The 27,790-nt window shown below is 34.8% G+C and overlaps 2 protein-coding genes and 3 non-coding genes across 5 annotated transcripts in view; all 5 read left to right on the forward strand.

Moving 5' to 3' along the window:
• The window catches only part of LOC149414746 (uncharacterized), a 399,618-nt gene extending 389,869 nt beyond the window's left edge, over nucleotides 1-9,749 (forward strand). The window contains exons 3-4 of the mRNA XM_089643066.1: nucleotides 5,750-5,863; nucleotides 6,407-9,749. Of these exons, the coding sequence (XP_089499192.1) occupies nucleotides 5,750-5,863; nucleotides 6,407-7,556 (1,264 nt within the window). The 3' untranslated portion in view covers nucleotides 7,557-9,749. The remainder of the gene's footprint in view (nucleotides 1-5,749; nucleotides 5,864-6,406) is intronic.
• A 6,669-nt stretch (nucleotides 9,750-16,418) lies between these two features.
• Nucleotides 16,419-23,087, forward strand: RpL7A (ribosomal protein L7A). The gene is made up of 7 exons (XM_089643275.1): nucleotides 16,419-16,561; nucleotides 17,769-17,883; nucleotides 18,452-18,601; nucleotides 19,711-19,799; nucleotides 20,796-20,927; nucleotides 21,885-22,007; nucleotides 22,855-23,087. Exons 1-7 carry the CDS (start codon nucleotides 16,547-16,549, stop codon nucleotides 23,035-23,037), a joined length of 807 nt encoding a protein of 268 aa, XP_089499401.1. The 5' UTR covers nucleotides 16,419-16,546; the 3' UTR covers nucleotides 23,038-23,087.
• Nucleotides 18,297-18,368, forward strand: LOC149414748 (small nucleolar RNA SNORD36). The gene has a single exon (XR_016303931.1). It is a non-coding gene; the product is annotated as a small nucleolar RNA SNORD36 (small nucleolar RNA).
• Nucleotides 19,556-19,631, forward strand: LOC149414749 (small nucleolar RNA SNORD36). The gene has a single exon (XR_016303942.1). It is a non-coding gene; the product is annotated as a small nucleolar RNA SNORD36 (small nucleolar RNA).
• On the forward strand, nucleotides 20,656-20,728 carry LOC149414750 (small nucleolar RNA SNORD36). The gene has a single exon (XR_016303953.1). It is a non-coding gene; the product is annotated as a small nucleolar RNA SNORD36 (small nucleolar RNA).
• Nucleotides 23,088-27,790: the final 4,703 nt, after the last annotated feature.

The following is a 27,790-nucleotide window of genomic DNA, read 5'->3' on the forward strand; positions in this document are numbered from 1 at the left end:
AATGCACTATGTAATGTAATTAATTTATACTTGTTTGTGAAAGAGCCCAACGCGCTTAAATGAATAAATAAATTATTTAATTTAAATAATTAAAATTAATTAAGTGGAACGAACTAAACAAAATAACAAAAAAATATTTTATGTTAGGTTTGCACAAACAAAAGCTAATCTACACAGTCGTCACCACCGTTGAAATACTCGTAATATAGGTTTTGTGAATACTCTACACCGAAACATGATTATTATATTATTGACCTAGTTTTGATTAGGACTACGTTATAATAATATAATTTAACCCTTGCGTATGATATATTTCTTCATATTCGCATACATATATTCCGTCTACACACAAAGTAAGCACGCATTTCAAATAATATGTTTATTAATTACACAGCAATCATTAGTAGGGGAGGGTGGGGCGTGTTGTGACTAAATTACAAAACTGAGTGTAGTAGAAAAATCTTTAATGAAATCAAAGGTTTGACATTTTAATGGAAACAAATAACTCTTTGGCTACATTATTTTGGTATTATTAATTTTGTTAACATACCAATAAAGTGACAAAATATTATTTTACAAAATATGGGAATTGGCTCAACAAGCCCCACCCGTGGGGCTAGTTGAGACGGGGGTGGGGCGTGTTGAGACGAACAAATAATTAAGTAAAAGCATTAGTTAGGTACGAAATAAAATTGGTAAAAACGAAAGTCCCGATAATATATTATTATCAGTTAAATAAAAGTGGTTTTAGTATACCTCCAATGTAATAAAAATAAAAACATTTAAAATAAATCTCAGTCAGTCAAGCAAAAGTCGCAGATGAAGGCAGGAATGTATTCATCCACTCCGGCACATAACTCATGACACCATTTATGACATTTATGCACCTCACCCATCTTTCACCAGAAATATCATTAGAATAGGGGTTACGACAAAATATACATTGCTCTTCTTCGTTTGCATCGCTGTCGTCAGTTTCCATAAGTGGTAGCTCCTCTTCAGTTTCACTGGATGATGTGGACACCAAAATTCTTTTTTTTACGTCTAAAATATTTTTTTTATGTAGTTCTGTTTTTGACACCACCTTTGTTTTATTGGGTGCTTGTTTTTTTTAGTTAGTTTTGTATACACGCTTTTTAAAATTTTTTTCTCTTTCTTTTCCTTTCTTAGTTTGTCTTCTAATTCTATTTTTTTCTTTGTAGGGGTGTCCGTTAAAATTGCGCTCGTAAGTTTTTTACGATTTGGAAAGTTCTTTATTGGTTGAGCTTTGGGTAATGGCTGGATTTGTTCTGGCGTTTTCTGACACCCAGGTTTAATGGTTCCGCTAGTTGATGGTTGAGGGTCCAACAATTTTTCTTCAATTTCTGCATTCGTTAGGTCTTGCAATGGTGTTCTTGTGAGATCAGCAGCAGAGGAGTCTGTCAAAGGCACCTAAGCACGATTTGTAACTTCCGATGGAAGAAAGTCTTCATCTGTGAAAATATCCCTATTAAACGGGAAAATTCCACTTGTTACATTATATTATTTGGCGTGATAGCAAGCGGAAGAGTTTTTTTGATAATGCCAGGCAGATCATATATTGTCATGGTCATTGATAGCTGACCTGCAGGTGGTTCAAAACCGAGCTCTCAGAAATGTGTTTGAACTTCCATGGGACACTCATGTTAGGGACATCTATTCAGTTTCTGGTATCCTTCCAATTACAATCCTTTCTAAATGTGAAATCACAAGCACCATCCTACAAATTACCAAGCCACTTTACAATCAAGACATCCACAACCACAATACTCGAAATAACAATAAAATCCGCATTCCTCAAACACACACTACAAAATATGGGTTAAAATCACTGAACTATATTGCCTATACACTATATAATTCGCTTCCAGATATGTACAAACACATCCACCATAATAAAAAATTGCAAAGCAATGCTTTAAAAGAATATTTTTTAACTACATTTAAAAATGAAAATATGTAACTGTGTTGTCATTTCCTGTTGTATCTTATCCATGTGTTTTTTTTTTCTTTTTTCTTTCTGTACTTGATTTCAATTGTTGTTTGTTCTACTTAACGTGTCATTATTTTAATTTTTAATTTTTATGTTGTATTGAATGTGAAACTTATATTTGATATCAAAATACCGTTGTAAAATTGTACCTACTACCTCCTACATATGAATTGTAAGTTTCCTCCTGTCCTAAAATGAGTTCTGTAACTCATCGGGATTGCTCTAGCAAGAAATAAACACAATAAAAAAATAAAATTATTTAAATTTAAATTCAGTTGAGCATTTTTTGACTAGTGGTTTATAATACTGATAACATAAAAATTCAAAAATTTTAATTTTTGTGGAGTTCTTATAGATTCCTTTAGGATGTGAAATACTATTTGTGAATTGAGTTTCTAATGTTATCAAAGTACTTTTTATCTTTCCTTCAACTTTTAGTCGGAATATAAATGAGTTAATACTACCCGGTATATTTTATGTATCCATTAATTATTTATCTTCTTAATATATAAAAATTCAGCCTGCATGTTTATGCTAGCAAAACTCGAAAATTAGTCGACCGAATTCGCTAAAAAATTCAAATTTTGTTCTTATTAGTGCCAGAAGCGTTTAGATAGTTGTTTGAATGATATACGAAGTCAGTGGGGACCGAGGAATAGTTAACGCGATATCTCTTCAACAGAATGAAATACAGAGTCGAATAAAGGCGATGTAATGTAGTTTTTTAACGGTAACATTGTGGTATACAGTAGTGAATGGTGGAAGGAGTCGGAGACGCCCTAAAAAGATATTAGCAATAGCCAAGCATTGTTTATTTATTATATCTTTATTTTAAAAGCAATAATTATTAGCCTGAAACACTCATCCACATTGAAAAATCTCCTGATAAAAGATACATGACGCTAACGGGACTTGAACCCGTGTCCTTTCGATTTCCGGTCGACAGCTCTGACCACTGAGCTATGGCGGCTTATCTCTAGATCTCTGGCTTATCTTAGAGTTTTCAAGTCCCGTTGGCGTCACGTATCTTTTATCAAGAGATTTTTCAATGTGGATGAGTGTTTCAGGCTAATAATTATTGCTTGTAAAATAATTGTTACCCTTTGTGCTATGCATAAAAAATCTTGTCTTAAACATTAGTTTACCAAAAAACAAATGTTATTATTATATCTTTGTTGATTTACCTGATTAAATTACATTTACCAAGCCTAATTTATGATTTTATGTTGTATGAATTTATTTATGCTGGATCTATGTTGAATCATTCCCTGATAGATCAGAGCTGCATGTCCAGTTTTGTGAAGACTTACCTTTAATTGAATCAGCTACTAGTGCGGAGGCTCGTTAAATGATCCGAAGTAGTGATATTGTTTCTATCGCAATTCAATAAAATACCCATGAAGGTTACCAACCTCCCCATAAGCAAGATAAATCGATGGCTACATTTTACCTCGGTCTTTTTTGACGTATAATAAATTATTCAGTTTTTTCTTGAGGCATGCAAATCGGTGGCTACCTTTAATATGCTGAAAACTCGCAAACACGCGGTAAGAGGCTAATAAATCAACGATTGTGAAAAAACGCCACCACAAAAGAGACTGAACGGTAAAGATCATGTTTAGACAGCAAACTAATTTTTTTAACAGCTTCAAACTGATAATATCTTTATTGCACTCTCTTCCTAAACTAGACCTGGACTAGACCAGAGTTTTCCAAATATAGACCACCTTTCAAAAAAAATTCCTTTTAATACTTTTCCAATAAGAGGTGTTATTTTGAATAGCCCGCTATTTTGGTAGATATTACTTTTGAAGCTGTAATTTTTTAACATTTGACAAGTAGAAACTACGCCATTAATAAACATTGAACGATACACGCTTCAACAACGCATTGAAAATATTAAAATTCACTATTATTAATTATTAGAATTCCATCGAATTCCATCTTGAGTGATGAGGCCCATTTCCACCTCGGTGGCTTCGTCAACAAGCAAAATTGTCGCATCTGGGGCTCGGAAAACCCAAGAGTTATTGTTGAAAAGCCTCTCTATCCTCAACGTGTTATTATTGGACTTTACTTTTTCGAAAATGAGGCTGGAGCATCAGTTAAGGTGAATGGATTGCGCTATCGAGAAATGATTAATGATTTTTTATGGCCGGAATTGGATATTATTGATCTGGACAACGTTTACTTTCAACAAAACGGCGCTACGTGCCACACAAGCAACGAAACCATTGATCTTTGCGGGAAAAGTTTCTTTGAATATCAAAATATCACCTCTCATTGGAAAACCCCTTTATAAGCGATCCAAATTCGGTCGGTCTTTAGAGATAGTCTTGGATAGCCGTGCTATTTTACATTTTTTAATTCTAACGCTAAGAGCGTGGAAGGCTTTAGAGAACAGTCAATTGTGTTTTCACTCGGCGTTTTTTAGACGATTGATTGCAAGAATTGCAAGATATTTGTGATAAATTAATAAAAAAAATTGCGCCACAGTCTTTATTTTATTATTAAAACTAGCTCACGTGTACTCGGCGTTGTTGGGGGTTATCCTTAGGAGAGAGACATATACCAAATTATTTGTATCTATATCGTGAGGTTTAGCCAGCGTTAGCAATGAAAGCTCCCGAAAATATTTGTTTTACGACTTGATTACAAAACATCGACTTTTCTATACTTTTTATAAGTGAAATATGCATATACTATGTATGTAAACCTTTCGGAAAAAATTCTCTAAATTATAGTGAAAACCCTATCAAATTCCGTTGCTTAGTTTAGAAAAAGAAAACGCACAAACAGACAGGCACGGATAGCGAACACCTATTAAATACATAATTATTCGAATTTAAAATAAATATGATACCTAACCTCTTCTCTGCAATAAGGGCATTTTTTTCAACTGAATTAACGCTAAATTCTCTCATTTACAAATAAATATTGACACATTTATTACTTTTATATTCATAGCCAAATAAATAAAACTCAATATAACGTTAAATATGATTTAAGATTTTCACGGCCAAAAGTATTTTTGCTATTTGTTTTTGGGGTGTTATGCCGTGTTACGCTAACTCCTTCTTTAACCAACGTTTCGGACAGCATTTTCAGTGTCAATCATCAGGGCAGATGTGTTATTTGAGGTTGTGGTGAAATGTGAGCTTATGTATGAGGAAGTGATACCGTGTTGCCAGCTCCAACCCTCTGAGCTAACATTAACGTATAATTTGGTTAAAGTGGTTTTCTTCGTTTAGCTCTGGTGTAACCGTCAATTACCGGATACCAAGAACTATTGAGCTTAGCTCCATCGTCTCTAAGGTACACGTAAGAAGATTCAAGAATGTTTTGCATAGTCTTAACAACATTAAATGTTTCTAACTTTTGCCATTTTTGCGAAATTGCCGTTATTGTAGCCTAGTCCTCAATTAAATTCGATGAAATGTAGTTTTTTAACAGTAGCATTGAATACAGTAATGAATGGTGAAAGAAGTCGGAGACGCCCAAAATGTATATTAGCGATAGCAAATCATTGCGGTGTCCACTAGTAGATAATAGAAATGGCTGTTCTAATTGTAATTCTCATATTTTCGAATACACAATGTATGTGCTGATTTTTTAACACCTTCCTGTGATCTTTGTAATCCCGTAATGGCAGGAAAAAAAAACATCTCATTATATCTCAAATGACGCTGTCCAATAGCCATGTCTTTGTTTTAACGATGATGCTATTATTTGTTTCAGTCGAAGCGAGTCGGCCCTGAACAGCCCCACGGAGCCGGACATCTCCATGGCGGCCTCCCTGACGGACCTGCCTCCCGAGGCGCAGACCCTGGACGAAGCCAGGAAGATCATCAGGTAAATCAACAAACCAACAAACCGTCGTCTCCAATGCTCCAACTCCTCTGATACTGTCAGTCAGTTTTGGCTTTTCATTGGCCAATTTCAATAATAAACTTCAATGATAGACAGACTCCGTGATCGAGGAGTAAGACTCTATACTAGCAATCTGAAGGTCGCGGGTTCAACTCGGGTTGTTTTATTTTTGTTATTTCACAACTCATTAATTAAAAGTAATATAAAGTATATTTGCGCACGTCCCAGACTGGAAGACACTCTCAGCATCGCCCTGGTGTAAGACCACCATTCAGAATTGAAACGTTGCTTGAAATGGCTTTAACCATGTTTGGTGACCAGATCTAAATAGCCAAATACTTCCCCATCTTTCTTTTCCCCATCGTCTTCCCCTCCTCACTACCTTAGGCCTTATAGTATACGCCGATTGGGGATGCTATAGTCCGGCTCCAGACGGTTGGGATCAGTTGGAACTCTTGTGCGGTGTTCACATTAAATTCAGTTTACAAACTCAATAACTAATATATTATATCGTTATTGTTCCAGGGATCTTCGAATGCGCTACAGGGCCCAGGCACACCAATTATTGATTTGGAGGCGAGCTCACAAAATCCAGGAAGACCTATCTTCCAGAGTGCAAAGAGAAAAGGCAGAACAACTCAAGTCACTGTCCAGTCAGCTGCTGTTGTTCGAATCCCGACTAATTCGGAAACAGAAGGAGATCACAGCTCTGCTCGCCCAAAGGGAGACGATCATTCTCAGACAACAAAGAATCATTGAATCTCTCGCAAATAAACTATTAGACAATGGACTCGAACCCACTCATCCCATCATCGACTATAGAGATCTCATCAACGAGACTAACCTCGTACCAGACTTTGACTCTTTAAATGACTCAGACTCAGCGGTGATTATGGAAGATCTCGATTCGGACTACAACACTCCTCACTTTCCAAGATTCCGATCCAGCACCGCTGATTCCGTCACGATAGTCAGATCGATATCGGATGCCATCGATCCTAACTTAAAATACTCTTCGGTCAGAAGATCCAACGGCTTCCTACGAAGACCAGAAATCCTGGAGACTGTCTACAGCGTTGAAGAAGAACCAGACGGAGATGGCAGCTCCAACAAACTTAGCGCGCAGAATAGCACAGAAAAGGATATTAAAGAAGGATGCGCAGCGGACAAGGAAGACGCAAACGCCATTCTCAACCAAGCTCAAAACCGAAGAGACATATTCAAGCTAAGAAGCGAGAAGATTTCGAGTGATTTTTTGAAAACAGCTAATAAAACCAACGATACAGACAAAAATGAACTTAAGATTTCAGACGTCAACGCACTTACTGACGCCATGTGCCAACAAATAGCTTGGGCCTACAGCTACGTTCCTAGAAAGCAGATCTCGAATTTAACGTCATCAGATGACAACCTGTCCGACTGCCATATCCTAGACGGGAGTATGCTGCTAGAAGATACCAACGTAGACAAAGTAAAAGGAAGTCACGTCACGACGTACAACAGAGTCATGTCAAACCACAGAAGCGTGACGAAGCCAAAAGACGTGAAGTACAAAAGGATTAACAAAGCTAAGTCAAAGAGTTTGGAGGAATTGAGAGGCAGATTGAAAAATTGGGTTGAGAAGGGAAACAAGCTCACTGGAATATCGTTGGATCAAGCCCAGAGCTATGCCTAAATATACCCCTCCAGTCCTTCTGCGATCGATGTGCTTTTGATTTACCTACCTTTTCTTTATCGAAATTAACCCAATTGCTTAAAACAATTCCATGTGACTCTGTTAATAGTTTAAATCCAGTGGATTCTTTTTGGCTGGAACCAAAAAGTGGTCTAAATCGGAATCTTAAGTTTGTGATGTCCATTTTTGTCTACGTATGTATTTAACGTTAAGTATTATGAGACTAACAAACTTTTTGTAAAGAAATTATGCTACACTGTCTGCTTTTTACATAAATGCATATTAAGAAGGTCTCAACTTTTAGCATCGAGTCATTATCACAAGACCTTTGAATAAAATAATCATTCTGTTGAATTATTTATGTAGCCTATTTGGAAAATTCAAGTATTTCTTAAAATTCGTAATAAATGGTTAACATTTATTATACACGCCTTTTCGTTATTTTAACTAGCAGACATTTAAAATCAAATCGGAATTTAATTAAAGATAAAAGAATTTCAGTTTAAATAAAGCCGGGCGGAGTATAAAGCATATATTACAAGTTACAACAATGGTCCAATGCTCGCGAGATTAAAATCATTGTTCACTGGTTTGTATTCAACATTCAACAGCTTTACGATTTATTTAAATCGAAGTAGCTCGAACAATGAATATTCCCCTTGGCTATTTTTCCATTTACATTTTCAAGTAAATTCGACCATCCTATCAAATTGTCCTCAAGTTCACAGAAATTCAAGTGTAACATTGTCCTCAAATTGCCAATCAGTGCCATTTTGTTTTTGACGTTTAAAACTCGTTGAAAGCTCATTCTAGGTCTGTTTGAGCTTTCTGTCAAATTGTAAAAATAACAGTGTTTTTATGCTGAAAATAAATTATTGTTTAAAGATTAAAACGAGCTTAGGATCAGCGTTTTGGAAACCTTTCAAGTGTTAAAAATAATCAGCCAATTGATGACAATGTTACAAAAAAGTGTTCATAGTATTTAGGATCCAGCGTTCATTTTAATATACTTTTAAGATTCAAATTGAAAACTTCATTAGTTCAATTTGGTAAAAAGGGTAAACACATTAGGATTTGCTTAATTTGTCTACTTAAAAGTATTATGACGTTTTATGAAAATTGCTTGTTAATCAAACATTTACATCATGTCGAACAATGTAATATTATGTGTATTTGTTTTTTTTTTAATTCTCCATTCTTGCACGACACATTTTTCTATCGATTTCCAAAAGTTATATTTCTAGTTTGGAGGGTTGTTAAATATTGTATTTATGCAATGTCCTTTGAAAACATAACTTTATATTGTAGTAGAAAGTATCACACTAAAGTAAAAACTAATAATGATTGATCAACACAAAGTATTTGAGTGAGAATCAATTGTCGTGCAAAAAACTAAAACCGTTTGAGTCCTATTTAAAGGGCTGTATTTGATATGTTCTTGGTATTGTATTGAATGAAATATGAGCTTCATTTGTGATCAAATATTGCCAGTATATTTGTTTAAACCACGAATAACATGTTAAATGCACTTTGACAGTCAATATAATAAAAATCTATCAAAAATTATCGGTTTTAAAATCCTGAATTTGTAATGCTGTCTATCTAAAGAGTATTATAGAGAACTTCAAATTGTAATATTATATTCCAAAACTCATTTTTAATTCACTGATTCCATTGCTAATCAATAATAACTATAGATGTTTATAATTTAGGAAATATTCCTATCCCATTCGAAGTATAAATTGTAGATCCACAGCAACAAAAGGCAATCTTTAAATGATATGTAATCTTTTCGAGAGTATGAACGTTACATAGACCTCTACTTACGGATATTTAATTGTAATCAGCTTTATATTGAGTTAATTCGTGGTCAATGCATTAACAATACAATATTGTCACTTTGTGACTTAGTTTGGACCCGAATCCCTGTTCTTTAATATCGCTGTCCTGATATTTTTAATGTTGAAACTTTTGGGCCACTTGCTAAATATAGAGATAAAAGGTAAATATACAGATGCACGGGACACTGTCAATGTTAATTTTATGTTTAAAAGATTCTGTATCAGTTTGATGACAAAAGGAAACAACTATTCCAGTAACCGCAAATAGAAAATAATGCATTTTAATAGCTATTTCGTTAATAATACACATAATTTAACGTAGTTGACATATACATAAGTATGTTAAGCTAGTTTTTTGTTAATATAATTTTTAATTAAACCCAATCTCAAAACCTTTTTACATCTATAGATTCATAGTTTGAGTTAAATAAGTGAAGAAAAAACTTACCCTTAAACTTTCACATCAATAACAATCAAATTAATTTTGAAGAAATAACAATTAATATGAGTTATTTTCCATTTTTGGTGAATGAAATAGTTGTTTTTAAACTGATTCAAAGTGAGATTTTGTGCGTATTAACCTTGTCTTATATCCGTATATTTTTACCCTCCAAAAAAATTTTTTACTAATTCGTCCGTCGAAATTTCATCAGAATATATCTAGAACTGCCGCTATTTCTCAATTATACCATAACCATGCTGTGGTTCTTAGTACTATTAGGTCACCTCAAATTTTAAAAAAATCATTGAAACAGAACGATATCTTCATTACTTTGTAAAACGTTTTATAAAGACAACAATAACAATAAACCAGGTATATTTTTGTAATAAAATACCACTTTACGTTACGCGGCAGTTCTAAGTCTAAAATAATAACATTTTTTTTAATCCGGTAGGTATATTTTTTATTACAACTTGCGTAGTCAATTTCAAAACTATTATTGAAATTTGATTATTTTAGTAAAAAAATATAAAAACCTTTTATTTTTAAAATATTTGAACCTTTTTTATTTTTATGTTGCTGTTCAAGTAGTGTAAATAATAAATTGTAATTTGCTTAAAATGAACTACTAGTTTTTAAGAAGTAACAGCATTTTTACAACGTTACCATGTAATATTTTAAATTTAACCTTTTAGTATCAATCTATAATTTTTTAACTTTAAAATAAATAATTTCGTTTTAAAAAAAACCATGCTTAGAGGTTGGTTCGTGTATTTTTAATGAAAATAATTGTTATTTTCACGTAAAAAACACAAAGACTTTGATAAAGTGTGTATTTTCCTATGACGTTGTTAAGAAAGAAAAAAATATTATTTTTATAATTTCTCAATCAAGTAAGTATATACCTTAATGTAATTATATAGTAAAACATTTCTTTGTAATTTTTATATCCAATTTCAGATTTCATGGCTTGAATATTATTAGATAAATGTAATTCCTTTGTAAAAATTTAATTGTAAATTCTTTTGGAACAATTCTACAGAGAATTTTCAGTGCATCAATAAAAATAATTATCCCTTTTTGGAATAACTTAATAAGTATAATCTCAAATTGTAATATTTAATCATTGAAGACAATATTAGCGACTCTGAAACGAAAATTCTAAATATTGAAACGGAAAAATCTGACAAAGATTGTTGGTAGTTTTTAGTCACAGTATGATACAGTTAAATATACCGAAGGGGATAGGTCGAATGAGCTCAGTGGTAGAGTAAAGCCCCGGCAAGGTTGAGATCCTGGGTTCCCAGATACGACAGAATCTTTTTAAGCCCAAGACAGATTACGCTATACACATCAACGCTTATTTGGGAGTGCCTTATGCAGATTATATGTTGATGTGTCACAACTACGTTATAAACTTCCTCAGGAAAGGGGGTCATATCAATTGGGGAACTGCCGCGGAATATCATTTCTTTGTATGGGGTCTGTTACCTTGACAGATGACAGCCGCGTGATAACAGCGCTCCGTTCTGACCCCCTCTCCTACCTACTGCATCATTTTAAAATATAGCCTGGCTAGCAGATCACGGCGCATCACCGTCGCCACGCCCACACTTATAACACATCATCTGTCAGGTGTGACAGGTCTGTATGGGATTGTATGGCGTGCGATATGGATTAAATAAAACGCTTTGATGCGTATAGAGTCTGTTATAAGTGTCACTAGAGAGTCGCTAGAGTAATCTTCAATGCTTAAAAAAAGTTATCATTCATATTAAGTTTGGAATTCGTATTTACAGTAAAAACCTAACATCGTATTATTTGCCAAAATAAAATGTTGAAAATTCTTTTTATAAACGCTTGCTCCTTATTCATTTATTAATGTAATATTATAATTTACCTAATGTTAAAAAAATGTTTTTCTAATTACATATTTCCTAATAGGTTATTCCCAAAGAATCTTTCCTAGTTCGTAACTCTTAACAAAAACAATGTAAATACATAATTAAAATTACGTATTATCATTTTATTTATATAACCCAGGTAATGTATTAACTCATTATTATAAATAAATACTTTTCTATTCCACTTTTAATAATTAAAAACAAATTTTAAATTTAATAATTTTCGACTTTGCCATTAATTTGTGCACTTTTGTAAAAATACACTTGGTTCGATTCCTACACATTATTCACTGTAAAAAAAATAAAATAAGATGTTATTATAAGATTAATTGATACAAATTTGTATTATTAATCATAAATTTACAAGTATTTTGTAAATTTTAAAGACTGTCTTATAATTTTGTTACTATTATATTCCAAAAAATTCTTATATTTCTCATTATGAATAAAATTTAAAGATACGTCTGTGAAAATAACAAAAAATGACTTCTTAATAAATAATTTTAAATTTGAACACAGTAATTAGTTGCGTCTTAAATAATATCTTCAAAGAATACCCAATATTTTAAATTATGCAAAAGTATTTTTGTAAAATAATGGTTGTGTAAACTATGAAAATTAATGTCTGTACTAAATTAAAAATCTATCATTTTTATAAGAAAATGTAGAAGTTTTGATTGAATGTACTGTATAAATTAATTATTCTAATCGAAACGAGAATCATTAATATTACGAAAGTATTTTTCTGATTTACTGAGAATTGGAATGAAAGAAGTATATAACTTCGAGTATTTAAGATAACGATATCTTAAAATAATAAGAAAACGTTATGTAATGTGTCAATTTAATCTTTATTAGTATGTAATTAACATTGTGAATAAAGCTTGTATAGAAAACACTAGTGCAATCAATAATATTTAATAAAGTTTAAATTCCTTCAATGTTTCAACTGATTTTGTTATTATTGCAACCCTTTTCCCACTTTGAAGATAATGTTGGTAGTTCTTAGTCGATGGATGATACAGCTAATTATAATCGAAGCTGAATGGGGATATGTGGGGAAGTGCCTGGCTATTCAGATATGGTCATCAGATTCGGCCAAAGACACTTCAACCAATATTTAAATTCTGAATGGTGGTCTTACACTACTGGCTCTAGTGCCCTGAAAGAATCCAGCACAAATTGTGCTGGATGGTTTTTAAATCCATCAATGAAATGGCCCCACTAAGAACTATGCATCCCAAAAAACACTGGTCTGAGGCAGTCAACTATTAGATCAGCAACATCATCTGGGCCGAAGGCTTGGAATAAACATCCTCAGGAACTAAGATCCATAACAAGTCCTACAGAATTCAGGTCTAAACTAAAAACTTACCTTTTTAAGCTGTCATACCCTAAAAAAAATATACCATTCCTGAGAGAAAGTCCAATTATATCCAAATTTTCCAATTATGTCCTAAATCCTATATCTAAATTTCGCTAATAAACAATTAGTTAATGTTAATTAAGTGTTAATCTCAAGTGACCTACCAGGTAAATATTGTACTGTAAATTATTTCCATATACAGGGTGTATCGGCACTAACCCGACAAACTTTAACCAGCTATTCCTTAGCACATTTGGAGTAAAAAATGTTATGGGCACTTTGCTGTCCGGTAGCATTTTTTTTCAATTAAAAACAAAAAAAAATAAAATTTCCACACCACATCACTGTCATTGGCATTGCTTTTCGTGTTCAACAGCTGTTATAAGCAAGTATGTCGAAAAGCGTCTTCGCTCTTTCGCACACACTAAATAATAATAGTTAAAAATGAGACGAATGGTGCCGTGCCATTTCGTTGTGATTGTAAAAGTGCGCCAATATAGGTACACACGTGCATTATTCAACGGAATTCGAATAAAATATTGCCAGATGGGTTTTCAAACTTTGACAAAGGATAAAACAGTGGTGACATGTGGTGAAAATATGAATACTAAATTTTTTATTAAAAAAAACGTTACCGGACAGCAAGGTGCACGTAAGATTTTTACTCCAAATATGTTAAGGAATAGCTGGTTAAAGTTTGTCGGGTACTTGCCGATACACCCTGTATAGTTAGTAATAACACAGATCATTCTAGAAATGTATTATATATTTTTAAAACGCCCTTGAGGTGATTTTGCACAAAAACGGCGCTATAAAAATCATCCAAATATTATTATTATTATTTTATGGCGATACTGAGATTATCTTCCACTCTGTAACGTACTATATACCACGCCGCAAACATACTATGTATTATTATAAATGAGTATATTGTAAAACAACTCACATTTACTTGCGCACGCCGGGATATAAGCCCCACGATCTCCGGCTTGCTGGTCTAGAGCCTTATCCCTCGGTCACGTAGGCCATAAACAATGTCCTCAATTGTGTGTAAATTGAGTCCAAATATTACGCGGCGCGTAAGGACAGAATAGTGAAAAACTTGACTTATTACAATGGCGTTTGTTAATTGTTGAACGGGCGTGTAAGAATCTATTTTGTAAGACGGTTAGTAGGTAGGTGATAGTCATAATAATATTTGACTTCATTTTAAGCGCAGTTTTTAGGAGAAAAAAAAATCAACACAAAAAAGCCTTTTTGAAGACATTATTATTTTTTAATCATATTTTTTTGTCTGTATCTGTAATTAAATTTAATTTGACTCCCTTTTCCACAGATCCACCAAGGACCTTCTGTAGCTGTGGATTTTTGATGTTAGGGCGTATTTTTTTAATTAAATTGATAAAAGTCACCGTCGAAATTTCAGAATTGCTATCATGACGTCTAATGTCAATATTGCCACAGAAAAATTATAATAAAAGGTTTTCCAATCATTTTCCACAGTGAAGTTGACGTATACACGGTGTCCGGAAGCTCGTGGTACAAGAACAAGCGAAAAACTGGTCTATATCACATAGATACTCCAAGAAATCTTCAACATAAGAAAATGACAACTTTATTACGAATACACGGAACTCGTGGTACAAGTACACGCGTGAAATTGGTCCAATTTTTTTTTCGGGAACTAGTTCAAAACAAAAACTTTTGGTGTTCAATAAAATGACACAATTATTAGTGGCAGAAGAAGTCGGGGACGCCCAAGGAAACATGGCACGATTAAGTGAACCAGATACTTGCTTCTGGCCGTTTTAAGAGACAGAATAGTAGAAGACTATGTATGAGACGATGTATGAATGTGAATGAGGCAAGTAGTGTGTGCCAAAACCGATTTGTTTGGCGGTCCGTCCTCTCTGCTTACCCCTGCGGAGAAATGGTTTGATGGTTAGTTATTTATAAAAACAGCCAATATCAATTCCCTAGCGAACGACTTTCCTCATTTTTTTAGGACTCGAAATGTAAATGTAAACTCGAAAACGAAAGCTCAAATCAAAAAAGTTATGCCACAAAAAGGACGCCAAATGAGATGTAGACTCACTAGTTTCTCGCTTGTACTGCGAGGTTCCAGATACCATGTATAAAAAGTATGTATTATCATTTAGAAATTCAGTTTTAGTACTTATAAACATCAACAAAACGATAAAAATATTACTTTGGGGCCAGATAAGTGTTTTACGCAATGAGTACTACAGTGGTAAGTAAAAACAAAGTACTTATCTGTCTTGATACCCTAAAGCAGAGGTCCCCAAACTTTTTTGTACCGTAGACCACTTGCCGATTTTTTCTTTTTTTTAGGTAGAACCCCTGCTTTGGTAATGACTGCTCCAACGGAAGATACTGTGTTTTACTTACTACTGCAGTATAAACCATTTAAGGCGATATTTTTATAAAGCAAATGTATATAATTTTTATTTCTGCACACTTCTACATAAATCATGTATATTTATTTACTACAGATTAAAGATCATTTAATTTGAAATGAAAAGATAGGTTATCTTTTTATAATTTAAACATATCAACTAGTTTCAATTATAAATCGTACAGTACCTGTACTTAATGTTAGTTATACTTAACTGCAGTTAGGTTATAGTAATACCTAACTACAGTACTTGTTCACGTCAGTTTCTAAGTAAGTGTTTCATTTATGGCTTATAATAATACTGTTTGATATAATCGAAACTATTTGACGTAATGTATGGAATTATACGCCTTCTAGGGCAGAAGTGATTTCTCACGAAAACGGCTCTATATAAATTAGCCAAATATTATTATTATAATATTTGTTCTAATTAAAATGTCAAGCCACACTCTGATTATTATTATCTTATTTTTACTTTTACTTGGGGTGAAAAATTAGTCACAGTTTTTCTAGCTAAAAGAAAGAACCATTGATTTGTTTTTCAAATTTCGCGAGTAGACTGCAAAAAATTGCGGCAACGAAAATCATACCACCTGTTATTATAAGACCAAAGATAAACATTAATTTTACTAATAAATAAAGAAAATACCCTACATTTTACAGATTCAACAGAACTAGTTCGACTATCTGCCGCTAGACCACAAATTAATTTAGGAGAGTATAATCGAATACACACCATCTTTTGTCGTACGATCGAAGCTAAATATGATTATTACAGATTTCTTTTATATCATGGAACGAAATTAATTCAACAATCTGTCGCTAGGCCGGTACACTAGTGCCGGAACACAAATTACCACGTGACTATTTTGAACCAATAGCGATGAAGAATCCAGCCCTCACCGGAAACGTCAGCGAAGTGTCTTTTTACATCGGCCATTGTCGCCGACTGGTTTATGTCCGTTTGCCGGCCACGAATCTTTTCGTGGTTTTTTAATCTGTTAACTTAATACCATTCAAAATGGTTCAGAAGAAGGTGAGTGAGTGTTTATATCATCGATGATTAATATTTTGTGCCCTCCGTTTCCCGTGATATTGAAATTGTGTTGTGTTTTCACCGTTTCGAGAGTGCCAAAATCCACATGACATGCCTTTCGTTTTACTGTATTTATTGACGTAATAATCGGTTTCATTTGTTCTTGTGTTGCAAATTCACTTAAATTCAGTTATTGCCTGATCGATTTCAACATTGTCACAACTTCTCACGACTTTCTGGTGAATTTTGACATTTATATCTCTAACCTCAAATCTGAAGTTTCCATACTTTGTTTTGTTATTATAAACCGATTTCCATAAGGTCAGTTTTAGTATATTCAAAAGAGTTTTTACATGTAGCGAAGATGGAGACTGATGTTGATAGCACCGCCACAATAAGTTCGATTTTTAACACCAGCCTGTCAATGCATATCCGAAATATAGATTTAAGATTACTTTAAATTGTTTCTTTCGAGTTAATAATTTTGTAATTGAATCTTCACCGCGTGCTACATATATTTTAGTCATCTAAATATTGTTTTTATTCGTTTTCAAACGTTGATGTATAACCTCAAAATGTCTGCTCGCGGTACAGTAGATAAATAAACCAGCGATTCTAAAGGCAAAGCGTGTAGAATTAAAGACGAGTTAGTTATCAAATTAGGTGCTTATAGTTTTCTAAAACAATTGTAGTGCTCCTAAACCCACATTCAAACAAACTCCTTCATGGTCAAATACTGCACTTGCATTGCCAGTTACTGTCATTTTATTATGTCCCCTTTGTCTTGTTTATGCTAATAATCTGGATTCTGCCTTAAATAAATCTGCAAGACTTATCAACTCTCTTTATTTTGACTAAATAAACTATTTTTACCCATGTGCCACTACGGACATACCAAGTTTTGTAAATAACCTATGATCCCACATCTAAGCATTTGTTTTAAAGGATGGTTTATGAATTTATTAGTGCCCCACCATAAAATGAAACCATAATGTGTGTGTTTTTAATTAGTTTCATGGTCCTGAAAACCGCGTAAACACTGTTGTTTTTGAGTAGGCAACTTTGACAACACAAGTTCTTTTAGTTTAAAGTGCACTGACTGCCTTTATACCATATGTATGGACAAGGACAGTTATTTATTAAGGTTGGAAACTAATGAATCGCGTTATTATAAATTAAATCTAATGTTGTTTTTTTCCTCCGTCAGCCGAAGAAGAAGTCCGGGAAGAAGGTAGCAGCCGCCCCTCTGGTTGTGAAGAAAGTTGAGCCCAAGAAGGTTGTCAACCCCCTCTTCGAAAAGAGGACCCGCAACTTCGGCATTGGTAAGAAACACAAGATTTTTTTTATGGTTGAACACCCGTCGGTGTTCGCTAGTTACCCACTGTAATTCTTAAGAAATAAACTCAATAGTTCTCGGTTACATGTCTAGATAATATAAATGAAGGAGATAGTCCTTAATAATTTTTAGTATGAAACTGTGCGCACAAAAGTGTTGTCAACACCATCCACCCATTTTACTGCAAATCCTGACTTTGTTTCTACCTACACACCCTATGCACGACTTTCGTTGGCTAGTTTATGACAGTTGGCACACTTCAATGCCATAAATATATTCACTAGTTTATACTATCTGTGAACATACCTGTTATATATGATGATTTTTGCATTTAACAGGACACTGCTGTGTTTGTTCATATAAGCTGCATGTTTTGTATGAGCTAACTTCAACTTAAAATCACAATGATGAAACGTAGATCTGAAACATTATTGATGTTCTTATCAACGAGCTTTTTAACACTGAAGTGACCCAAGTCAATAAACTTTCTAGTAGGTAGTTCGTTATTCCGTGACATGATTATCAATTTTCCTTTTGTTTGTTGCGATATTTAGGCCAGGATGTTCAGCCCAAGCGTGACCTGTCCCGCTTCGTGCGCTGGCCCAAGTATGTGCGCATCCAGCGCCAGAAGGCCGTGCTCAAGAGGAGGTTGAAGGTTCCTCCCCCAATACATCAGTTCCAGTCCACGCTCGACAAGCAGACTGGTACGTTACCATTTATCACACAAAATCGCATCAATTATTTAAAAAAACTGAATTTTTTTTACCAATACTTGAAACCACTGATGGATCCACTCTAACCTCTTCCGCTTTTATATCCGCTATAAACAGGCATAATGCTTTAAGTAGCAGACAGATAGAGCCCAGGAACTCACAATACAGCACTCTTGAGGTGATTTGTCACAAAATGACGCTGTACAAATTATCCAATTATTATTATTCTGTCAAATCTTTAACCGCTATGTTGTGGGGCGAAAAGTAACTCTCATATTACGACTCTTAAATTGATTTTGCACGTATGTGAGTGCAATTGCAGAATGTAGAAAGATACTGAGACGCGAAGGGGTCTGCAATGGATAGAATGAGAGAGGGGATGTTTTGATATGAGTCCCCGGGACCCGTTGATGGAGTTTTTGGGAGATTTGAAAGCTTTAATAGCTTTAATTTATATCGTCGATGCTAAGTTTTCACCCTTCGACATCTAATTCTAATTTTGTAAAAACTTGTTTTTGTAAATTATAATGTCTTGCCAGATGATATGTTTATATGTATTTAAAAAATAGTATATTACCTACCATAAGTAGTTTCCCCCGAAATGCTAGTTATATTCAGAGAAATGATTTTAAAATTGTATCATGTTGGCAAACAAGAGGTCATAACGGTGCTCGCATTGGTAGGATCATAAATGTTAGACATTAAATATACAGTCTTACCGTGATAGCTCTGTTGTAACCTCTCCCTCTTTCTCATAAATGAGGCAAGTAATACATAAAACGAGAGGTTACATAAGAGTTAATCAGCGGCAGGACCGTAACCTTCTGTATTTGTTTGCGCTGTACGGTTACAATGAAATTTCAATTCCACGTGAATCTTGATAAAGTTGTGCTGTCTCCATCTTTATCTTATTTTCTTTAAATCAGCTATTAATTTATTAGTTTTATTCAAATGATGAGAAAAGAATCTGAAATCAAAACCATGTTGTTATATTTCAACGAGCTTTTTAACACTGATAATCTCACCCATACCAAAACACGTGACCAGTTTAATTTTCAATATGCACTAATCCAGTATGTTTGTTACTTGCTTCGTTGTAGCCAAGGGACTTTTCAAAATCCTGACCAAATATCGCCCGGAAAGCGAAATCCAGAAGAAGCAGCGCTTGAAGGCCAAGGCTGAAGCCAAGGTAACATGAACATAGATTTTATTATTTGTATTTATTCTTATGTTATTGCAGCGACAGAATTCTTGTAATATACATTTCAGGGCAACACGTCTTTCCATCTTAACATCCGAGTGCTTGAAGCAAACATCATTATGGACCGAGTGTAGTGATGTCCTGTTTTAACTCGATCATTTGGCATTTCTTTTGTCTTTGTATTTGTCATTTTCGAGCATCTACTGCATTCATTTAATTATTCAAGCAAGCCTTTCACTAGGTGGCTAACTGATTATTATTATGTTAGGTGCAGTGAAAATTTATTTACCAAATGTAAATCGTGTTATTTATTTTCTTATTTTCAGTTCTTCAATATTATGGTACCTACCCGAAGATAGTTTGAGAAAAGAATTATTGAGATTGTCAAAGAATAACACTTGAAGTGCCTTCCATACCAAATTGAATGGAAACAAATGTTGCGTTTAGCCCAATAGCCAAGCGCTCCATCTCAAATTCTCTAGACTGATATTGTAGATCTCGATCCCACATGAATTTCGTAAAAACAGTTTTGTTGTATTTAAATTTTAGCCTAGATTAGCTGAATAGTTGGATCACGAAACACCCCCAGAAAGCCAAGAATAAGAGGTCAAGTGTCTCCATTTCTTAACTCGCCATTCCCCATTCTGCACAGAATCTACCTGTGGTTTATTTGCATATCTGTATACAGAATTTAATTTTAGATTTTCGAAATCTGTGGTGGCAATAATTTTATTTCATTTATTTGGGAGTTCATTTTAATATCAGGGATACTGGTTTTGAAGACTGAACAGCATTTGAAGGTTTTAAAAATGAATATTACAATTACCACGAGATACGTCACAACTTCAAATGATGAAAAAAAAAGCAATGAATTCAATGATTGAAACAAATTACGAGCTTTTTAACACTGACAGACCTATTTCTTAGTATCTTTTAAATATAATGACAACCCTAATCTAACCCTGAACCCTTTGGTATTTGCAGGTTGCTGGCAAGGATGAGGCTCCCTCCAAGAGGCCAAACACAATCAGGGCCGGCACAAACACCGTCACCAGATTGGTAGAGAAGAAGAAGGCCCAGCTGGTCATCATTGCCCACGATGTTGACCCTGTTGAGGTAAATAGTAATTATTAATTGCATACCGACCAACCTAAAATAATAACACCTCGTTTGTTTAGCAATGATGTTAGAATTTCTTCGACTGAGTCCGGGAGGTCACCTTGGCTGACAAAGATCTCCTTGGGGCGCCCGGATCACTGATGTCGCATGACCGCTGAGCTAAACAAACTCTCAAATCACTTTAATTCCCTCGCCAAATGGCTATCGATAAAGCAAACTCAATGTTCTCTATACATACTTCTAATCTTGTGGCAACTTTCATATTTATATTTAATATTGATTTGTGACCATTTTGGCACCATGCAGAAATCAACATTACGAACGACTCATCAAATCTTGTTTCTGGGTTCCTTTTCCAGTGCTATATACATCAAGAAAATGGCTTCTGGGTATAATATTAACCTCTGGGGTATTCTAAGATTTCGTCGTTAAGTTACTTTAAATGATTTATCAGATGCAATGATTCAAGAATAATAGAAATATTCCCAGTTGACATTCATTTTTGTAATATGATGTAGAAATAACAATTGTTATATGAACTGTTACGTACCAACTGTAAAAATACCGCTTTGTAACGGAACTAAAAATTTATGATGGTTATTTATTGTCACTTCACTCTTTTTTTCATTTCATTTCATATAAAAATAATTCATAAACTTTGGCAAATCTTTCGCAAACACGCAAGCAGTGGCAGTTAATGGCTTTTGGAATAAATTATAATTACTTGAAAACTTTCAAATGAAAATACAATGTGTGGTGTTTCCATTTTCTAACTTATTTCCTTTTTTTTATTGTGTAATACCCAGGGGAAGATATTGTTGAAAATTATATTTAGTTAATGTCTAATAAATAGTCTTTCTTCATAAAGAAAATGGATAAATATGTGATTCTATGTGAAATGAGGATGTTGATTGAATAAAACGGTATGAAATAACAACATCTGTTTGTTTGCAGCTGGTTCTCTTCCTCCCCGCCCTTTGCAGAAAGATGGGAGTCCCATACTGCATCGTCAAGGGAAAGGCACGTCTTGGAGCCCTCATCCGCAGGAAGAACTGCAGTGCCATCTGCCTGACCAACGTGAGTACCCACCCAACCCAATAACCCACAGTCTTAGAATCACCTGGCTTTTAGAAAGTTCATACTCCCATGTAGCCCTGTACATACTGTGAGTTGTAACAAGTGTGTACGGGGCTCGCAAGCCAATGGCTGCCAGTCTTTTCTGCGAATCAAAGGGCACTCAACACCGGTGGCCCGTTACAGTTGCAGTGGTGTGAACATTGCGTACACAAGAGCCTGGTTACAGTACAGCTCGCAGATGAGTACGAGGCTTCGTATATTAACCAATCGACCACTCCAACGTAAACTATTGTATCTTCAAAATCCCGATTGTTAAGGAGAGCAGTTTAAAGTTTATTTATTTGTCCTCCTAATCCATGCTGCCTGCAACAGATACATAAATGTAAAAATAATCTTTAAAACTGCTTTCCTCAACATTTGGGATTTCGATGATCCAATAGTTTACACAGGAGGGTAGCAACGTAAAGCAGCTTCCCTTAGGTAATTGTATCACTAAATGGTGCTATATGTATCATCATGGCACTACATCTCAGGGTATCGTCTCCCTTATTTCCCGTCCTGCTCCAATTCTTCACGCAGTATATCCATATCTCGCTAGGTCTGCCTCTGGGACACCCACTTAGAACGGCATTATTGACCAATTATTATTTCATAGTTAAACTTGTATTAAAAATTATTTTGGTGTAGCGTACGACATGATGTTTTATTTGCTATCCTACAATGCTATGCGGATAACTCTTCTACCACCAATAGAAACCTTTACTGATTGTACGCTACCATCAATTTTGTTAGCCGCGTGGATTGGTTCAAATTGATTGATGTGTAATAATGAAAATGTTGTTTCCAGGTGGAGTCGGGTGATCGCGCCTCGTTCTCGAAGCTGGTGGACGCCATCAAGACCAACTTCAACGAGCGCTACGAGGAGCTGCGACGTCACTGGGGCGGTGGCCTGCTGGGCTCCAAGTCCATGGCTCGCGTCACCAAGTTGGAAAAGGCCAAGGCCAGTGAGCTGCTACAGAAGCACGGATAGACTATGAACACTTATAAAAAATATTCAATAAAAAACACTATAAAAATTTGCATACTTAGTTTCATTTATTACATTACCTTGGTAGACGACACATTTACCCTACACGCAACATGACTTGGCCTATTTCAGTGTATCACTCGCCATACACTTACCAATGGAAATACATATATGGCGAGCGATATGGTGAAATAGGCCAAGCCATGAGAATATAGCGTGGTCTGTCACAGGCAAAAAGTAAATAGTAGTCGAAGTAAACGTGCTTCAATTTCATTTAAGACTTGTGTCATCTTTGGGGATGCTGTGAAGTGGGTCTTCAACGAGGGAAGTGACTAATAAATATTATGAATCATTGCTTGATACTAACTCGTCTGGTCAATGATTTGTATGCATTGAAGTCAGGACAGATGTTTGTGTGTATGTATTTGTTTGGCACACGCTTGGCATCTTTCTTGACTGCAAGTCGAAGGAATCGATGACACTAATTCCTCTGAACATCTTCCGTTGTGATACACAAGAACATCATTCCCACCTGTGCATCTAATATGGAATACAATATGTTGAAATAAGGGAACGAATTTTTTTCTAATTCTCACGGAATATAAATAATTTATCACACAATAATTAACCTTACTAGGGGAAGGTTATCGAGGTCAACAATTTACAAATTTGAGTGAAGCAGCATAAAGGTAATCACTACATACGTAAACGCAGGGCCGGCCCTAAGCCGAGTGGCTCCTGGCGATAGTAAAAACCTCAAAGGCGCTGTGTTGGATGTAAGGTATTAGCAGTTGTAAGTAGCGGCTTGGATTTTTTTTTCTTCTATGACGCAGGGGAACTATGTCGCCACTCGGTTGTAGAGTGAGTCGTACTAGCCCGTCTTAATACTTGGGTACAACTAAGAATAAATACTTATTCCAAATACCTGTTACCTAGTGTTTCGCATTTGTACCTACCTACACTCGCCTACATAAGAAGAGTGTTTCCGTACTATTCGAATACTAGGGAAACACTCTTCTTATGTAGGTGAGTAAGCGAGATGCCTGTAGATATCCCCCGCCCACGATAAGCATATGCAAGACGCATAATACTTAGAACAAATACTAAGAGCGAAAATATCTTTGACATATCAGTTGGGCGGTTTAAGGTAGGGGCTATATGGAGGGATTTAATAATGCGAAAGAGGCCCAGATAATACGAAGGAGAAAAAACACATTCAAGCTGACTTACACAAAAACGAGTTAAAGAAACGACCCTGAACAAGCCAACATCAACTGTGAACGGGTGTTCCGCTCGTGTCTGTTGTCGGGGACCATCATGATCGGGGATCATGATGGTCCTAGCTGCTAGCTCCTTAGAGCAGTTTCAGTAGCATGCTCACATTGCTTCTGCGCATTAGAGATGGCAATTGGTCTGTTAACAACGGATTGTGAAACAGATGGACCGCCCTCCTTTGCACAGACTTTGATCTGCTCCAATCGTGCTTGCACAGGGCCGGCCCTGCAAAAACACAAAATATTATAAGGAGAAAGAAAAACGCATGTTATATGAGTGGCCAGTTGGGTACTTTGAGAAAGCATTGGAACAACATTCGAATATATAATTGGGTTGGCATCGCGTCTGGGTCCGACGCAGGCGTCATGAGTTCATTTCCTCAGCTGGCTAAGTACTCCAATGCGACACAAGCAATATTTTCCGCTTACTGTGGTGGTACTAAAACTAGCTCCATAAGTGAGCCAATATATGTTTGTTTTCTGGCAGCATCTGGCAGTAAACTGGGTTTAATAATAATCTATATATGTACAAATTCAGCCCGCGTATGTTTGTGCTCGCAAAACTCGAAAAGCAGTTGACCGATTACAATGAAAATTTCAAAGTTAGTTCTTATTAGTGGCAGGAGTGTTTAGAGAGTGGTTTAAATGGTAAAAGAAGTCGGGGACGCCTGAGAAATACTTAACACAATATCTCTGCACTGGAATCAGATACAGAGTCAAATTAAAGTCGATGTAACGTAATTTTTTACCAGTAACATTGTGGTATACAGTAGTGAATGATGGAAGAAGTCGGAGACGCCCGAGAAAGACACAAGCAGCAGCGAAGCATTGTGGGGTCCACTAATAATATTATGGAATCATTAATTTTATTTGCTGAGTTGACTCGGGTGTTGTGTATTCAATTCCTTAGCTGGCTATGTCCTCCTTCATTGCAAAAGCCACATCTTCAACTCTAACGGAGTATGGGTTTTTCAAATATATACCTGATTATTCTTAACCAGGGAATGTTTCCTCTTTTGGAAAAAAATAGTTATACTCTTCGCGTGGTGATGAATTAGCCACAACAATCTTTGGTTTTGATATGGAACACAGTGTTGGGTCATTCGTTGCATTAATTGAAAACACCTTCTGTTATATCTCTGCCTTTACTTGCAGATTTAGTGTGTTGGGAACTCTTGATAAAGTAAAAGGTTCTTTACAATAATTGTTTGTATTTACGTTACAATAAATAAGTCTGAATTTAGCTACACTCTTCATTACCCGAGGGTTGGTAATTCTCTGTTTCTAGAAGCTTGAAGTCTGACAAGGATACCCCACAGGCAATTGCTACACTCTAGCGACATCTGTCGGACTCTGGAGTAAGCTTTCTGACTAGTGCCATCTATTGCTTGAATACCCAACTTTTTACCATACATCACACCTTCAATCATTAAAACTGGCTTTTGAATGTGCATTTTTCTGGTTCCCTCTCTGATTGGAACTTGGTAATCTGCAGGCTGCAGCCTGTAACAACTCTGCGGAACTGGCTCGTACCTGTCACATAGATTTCAAAACCATGAAGTGAGGCGTTTTCCCTTGCTATAAATAGTTCAACCAAAAAAATACCTTCTTCCTACAGAAGCGCGGTGTGGGAGGAATGCCAGCAATAAACGCTAGCGAACTACTAATAAATCACGCCCTTTTGCGTATGGAAAGAAACGTACATCTTCAAACCTTCCTTTGTCGGGGTTAGATTAGGTTAAGGCCCTCGTCTAGCATTCCGGTAATCGTGGGTTCAAATCCCAACATGCGCAAGTAAATTTTCGTTATTTATATGAATCATTATTATTTAATTTACAATGCACTCCATCAGACTGTAGAAATTAGATGTAAAAATATATCGTCTTACAGCGTATACAAAAATGTAATAAAGACTTGGATCGTTACCAATAAAACAAATACTTACCTGCTATAACATCCTACCTGCTGTAACTTTCCAAATTCTTAATTTTTATTTAACTTGTTTTTTTTTTAATTTAAAATTTTATAAATACGGAATTATTTGTTTTATATTTTAAAGCGTAATGTTATAATTTATAATCTTAACTGCATAATAAAACATAAGTATACCCACGAACTGGCGAAGCCTATGTGGAATTTTTTGACATTGTACATTATATGCATACTATTGTACTATATTTTTTGTTTAATTGTATATTTAAAAAAAAAAAAATTTTACCTTACCTAAAATTTACATATTTATACGTATGTAACAAAAAAATTATTAATAAATAAAAAAAATATATTTATTTACTTATATATATATTTATGTATTATATTTGCGGCACGTACCAGAGTAGAAGTTACTCTCAGTATCGCCCTGGTGTATTCCCCATCTTCCTCTTCCCGATTTCCTTCCCCTCCCCACAACCTTCAGCCTCACAACATATCCCAATTGGGGATACCATAGTTTCACTGGCTCCAGACGGTTGGAAGCAGTTGGGTCTCTTGTGTAATTTAAAAAATATATATTTTACCAAGTCTTCTGTCAACATTATAAGCGAACATTGACTGCAAAAAAGCTTGTTGATTTGTCTATTTAAAACTCCAATGGTATGAAAACAAAGAAGCCACAAAACAATAAAAAATATAATACATACCTAAGAAAATTTATTATTATTGTACTTTTTATTATTTTTTTTGTTAGGTTTGTTGATTATTAGTTTTGTGTTTTATCTAATTAACTGGGGATTGCAGAATCACTCTTTTCAATTTTCAACAATAACGTTGATTGTAAATAATATTTTTCTTCGTATCGACATATATAATACGATAAACAAATGGTTGGAAATGATTTACAGAATTTTAATTTTTAACACTTTCTAAGGGTACTATTTTTTCTGTGTTTTTTGGGGAAAAGAGAGTTTTTCACGTAGGAACCGTTGTTTAGGAAATTTGGAAATATTTTCCTTTTCATAGCTCTGGCAATCCCAACTGTCATGCATAAGCAAATTGTTTTCTGAAGCTGACATCTCTTGGATTTTTGCCAAAACTTTTTGAATCTAGTAATAATTAGCTTTTCCTATTTGTTCATAGATGCCGCTGTACCACATTGAAAATGTGATTTTTTTTGTCTTCATGTTTTATGTTATTACAAAGTAAATATAAAATGATTGCGAATCATTATTTAACATATTACACTACTTGGCGATCCAAAATTAAGTTAGTGTTTGTCGAAATGAAATAGAACGCCAGCCGCAAGTGCGTGTTTGTACGCGGTTAGGCGTTTTGTTTTGCGTTTGTCAGTGCGTTCTAGGTCTTAGTAGGTAGTTGAAAGTACAATCCAAAAAAAAAAAAATTATGGATGTCGGCGATAATAATTTATTTTCTTATCGAGTACGAAAATCATAAAAACCTTAGAATAAACGAATCATTTTTTCAATGGTTTATGATATGTCCATATATATAATACGTATAATTGACCGATGGTAACGAAGTCCTGT

This window comes from Hesperophylax consimilis, chromosome 19 (assembly GCF_061612785.1).
Source record: "Hesperophylax consimilis isolate HC1 chromosome 19, BYU_Hcon_1.0, whole genome shotgun sequence".
NCBI lineage: Eukaryota > Metazoa > Arthropoda > Insecta > Trichoptera > Limnephilidae > Hesperophylax > Hesperophylax consimilis.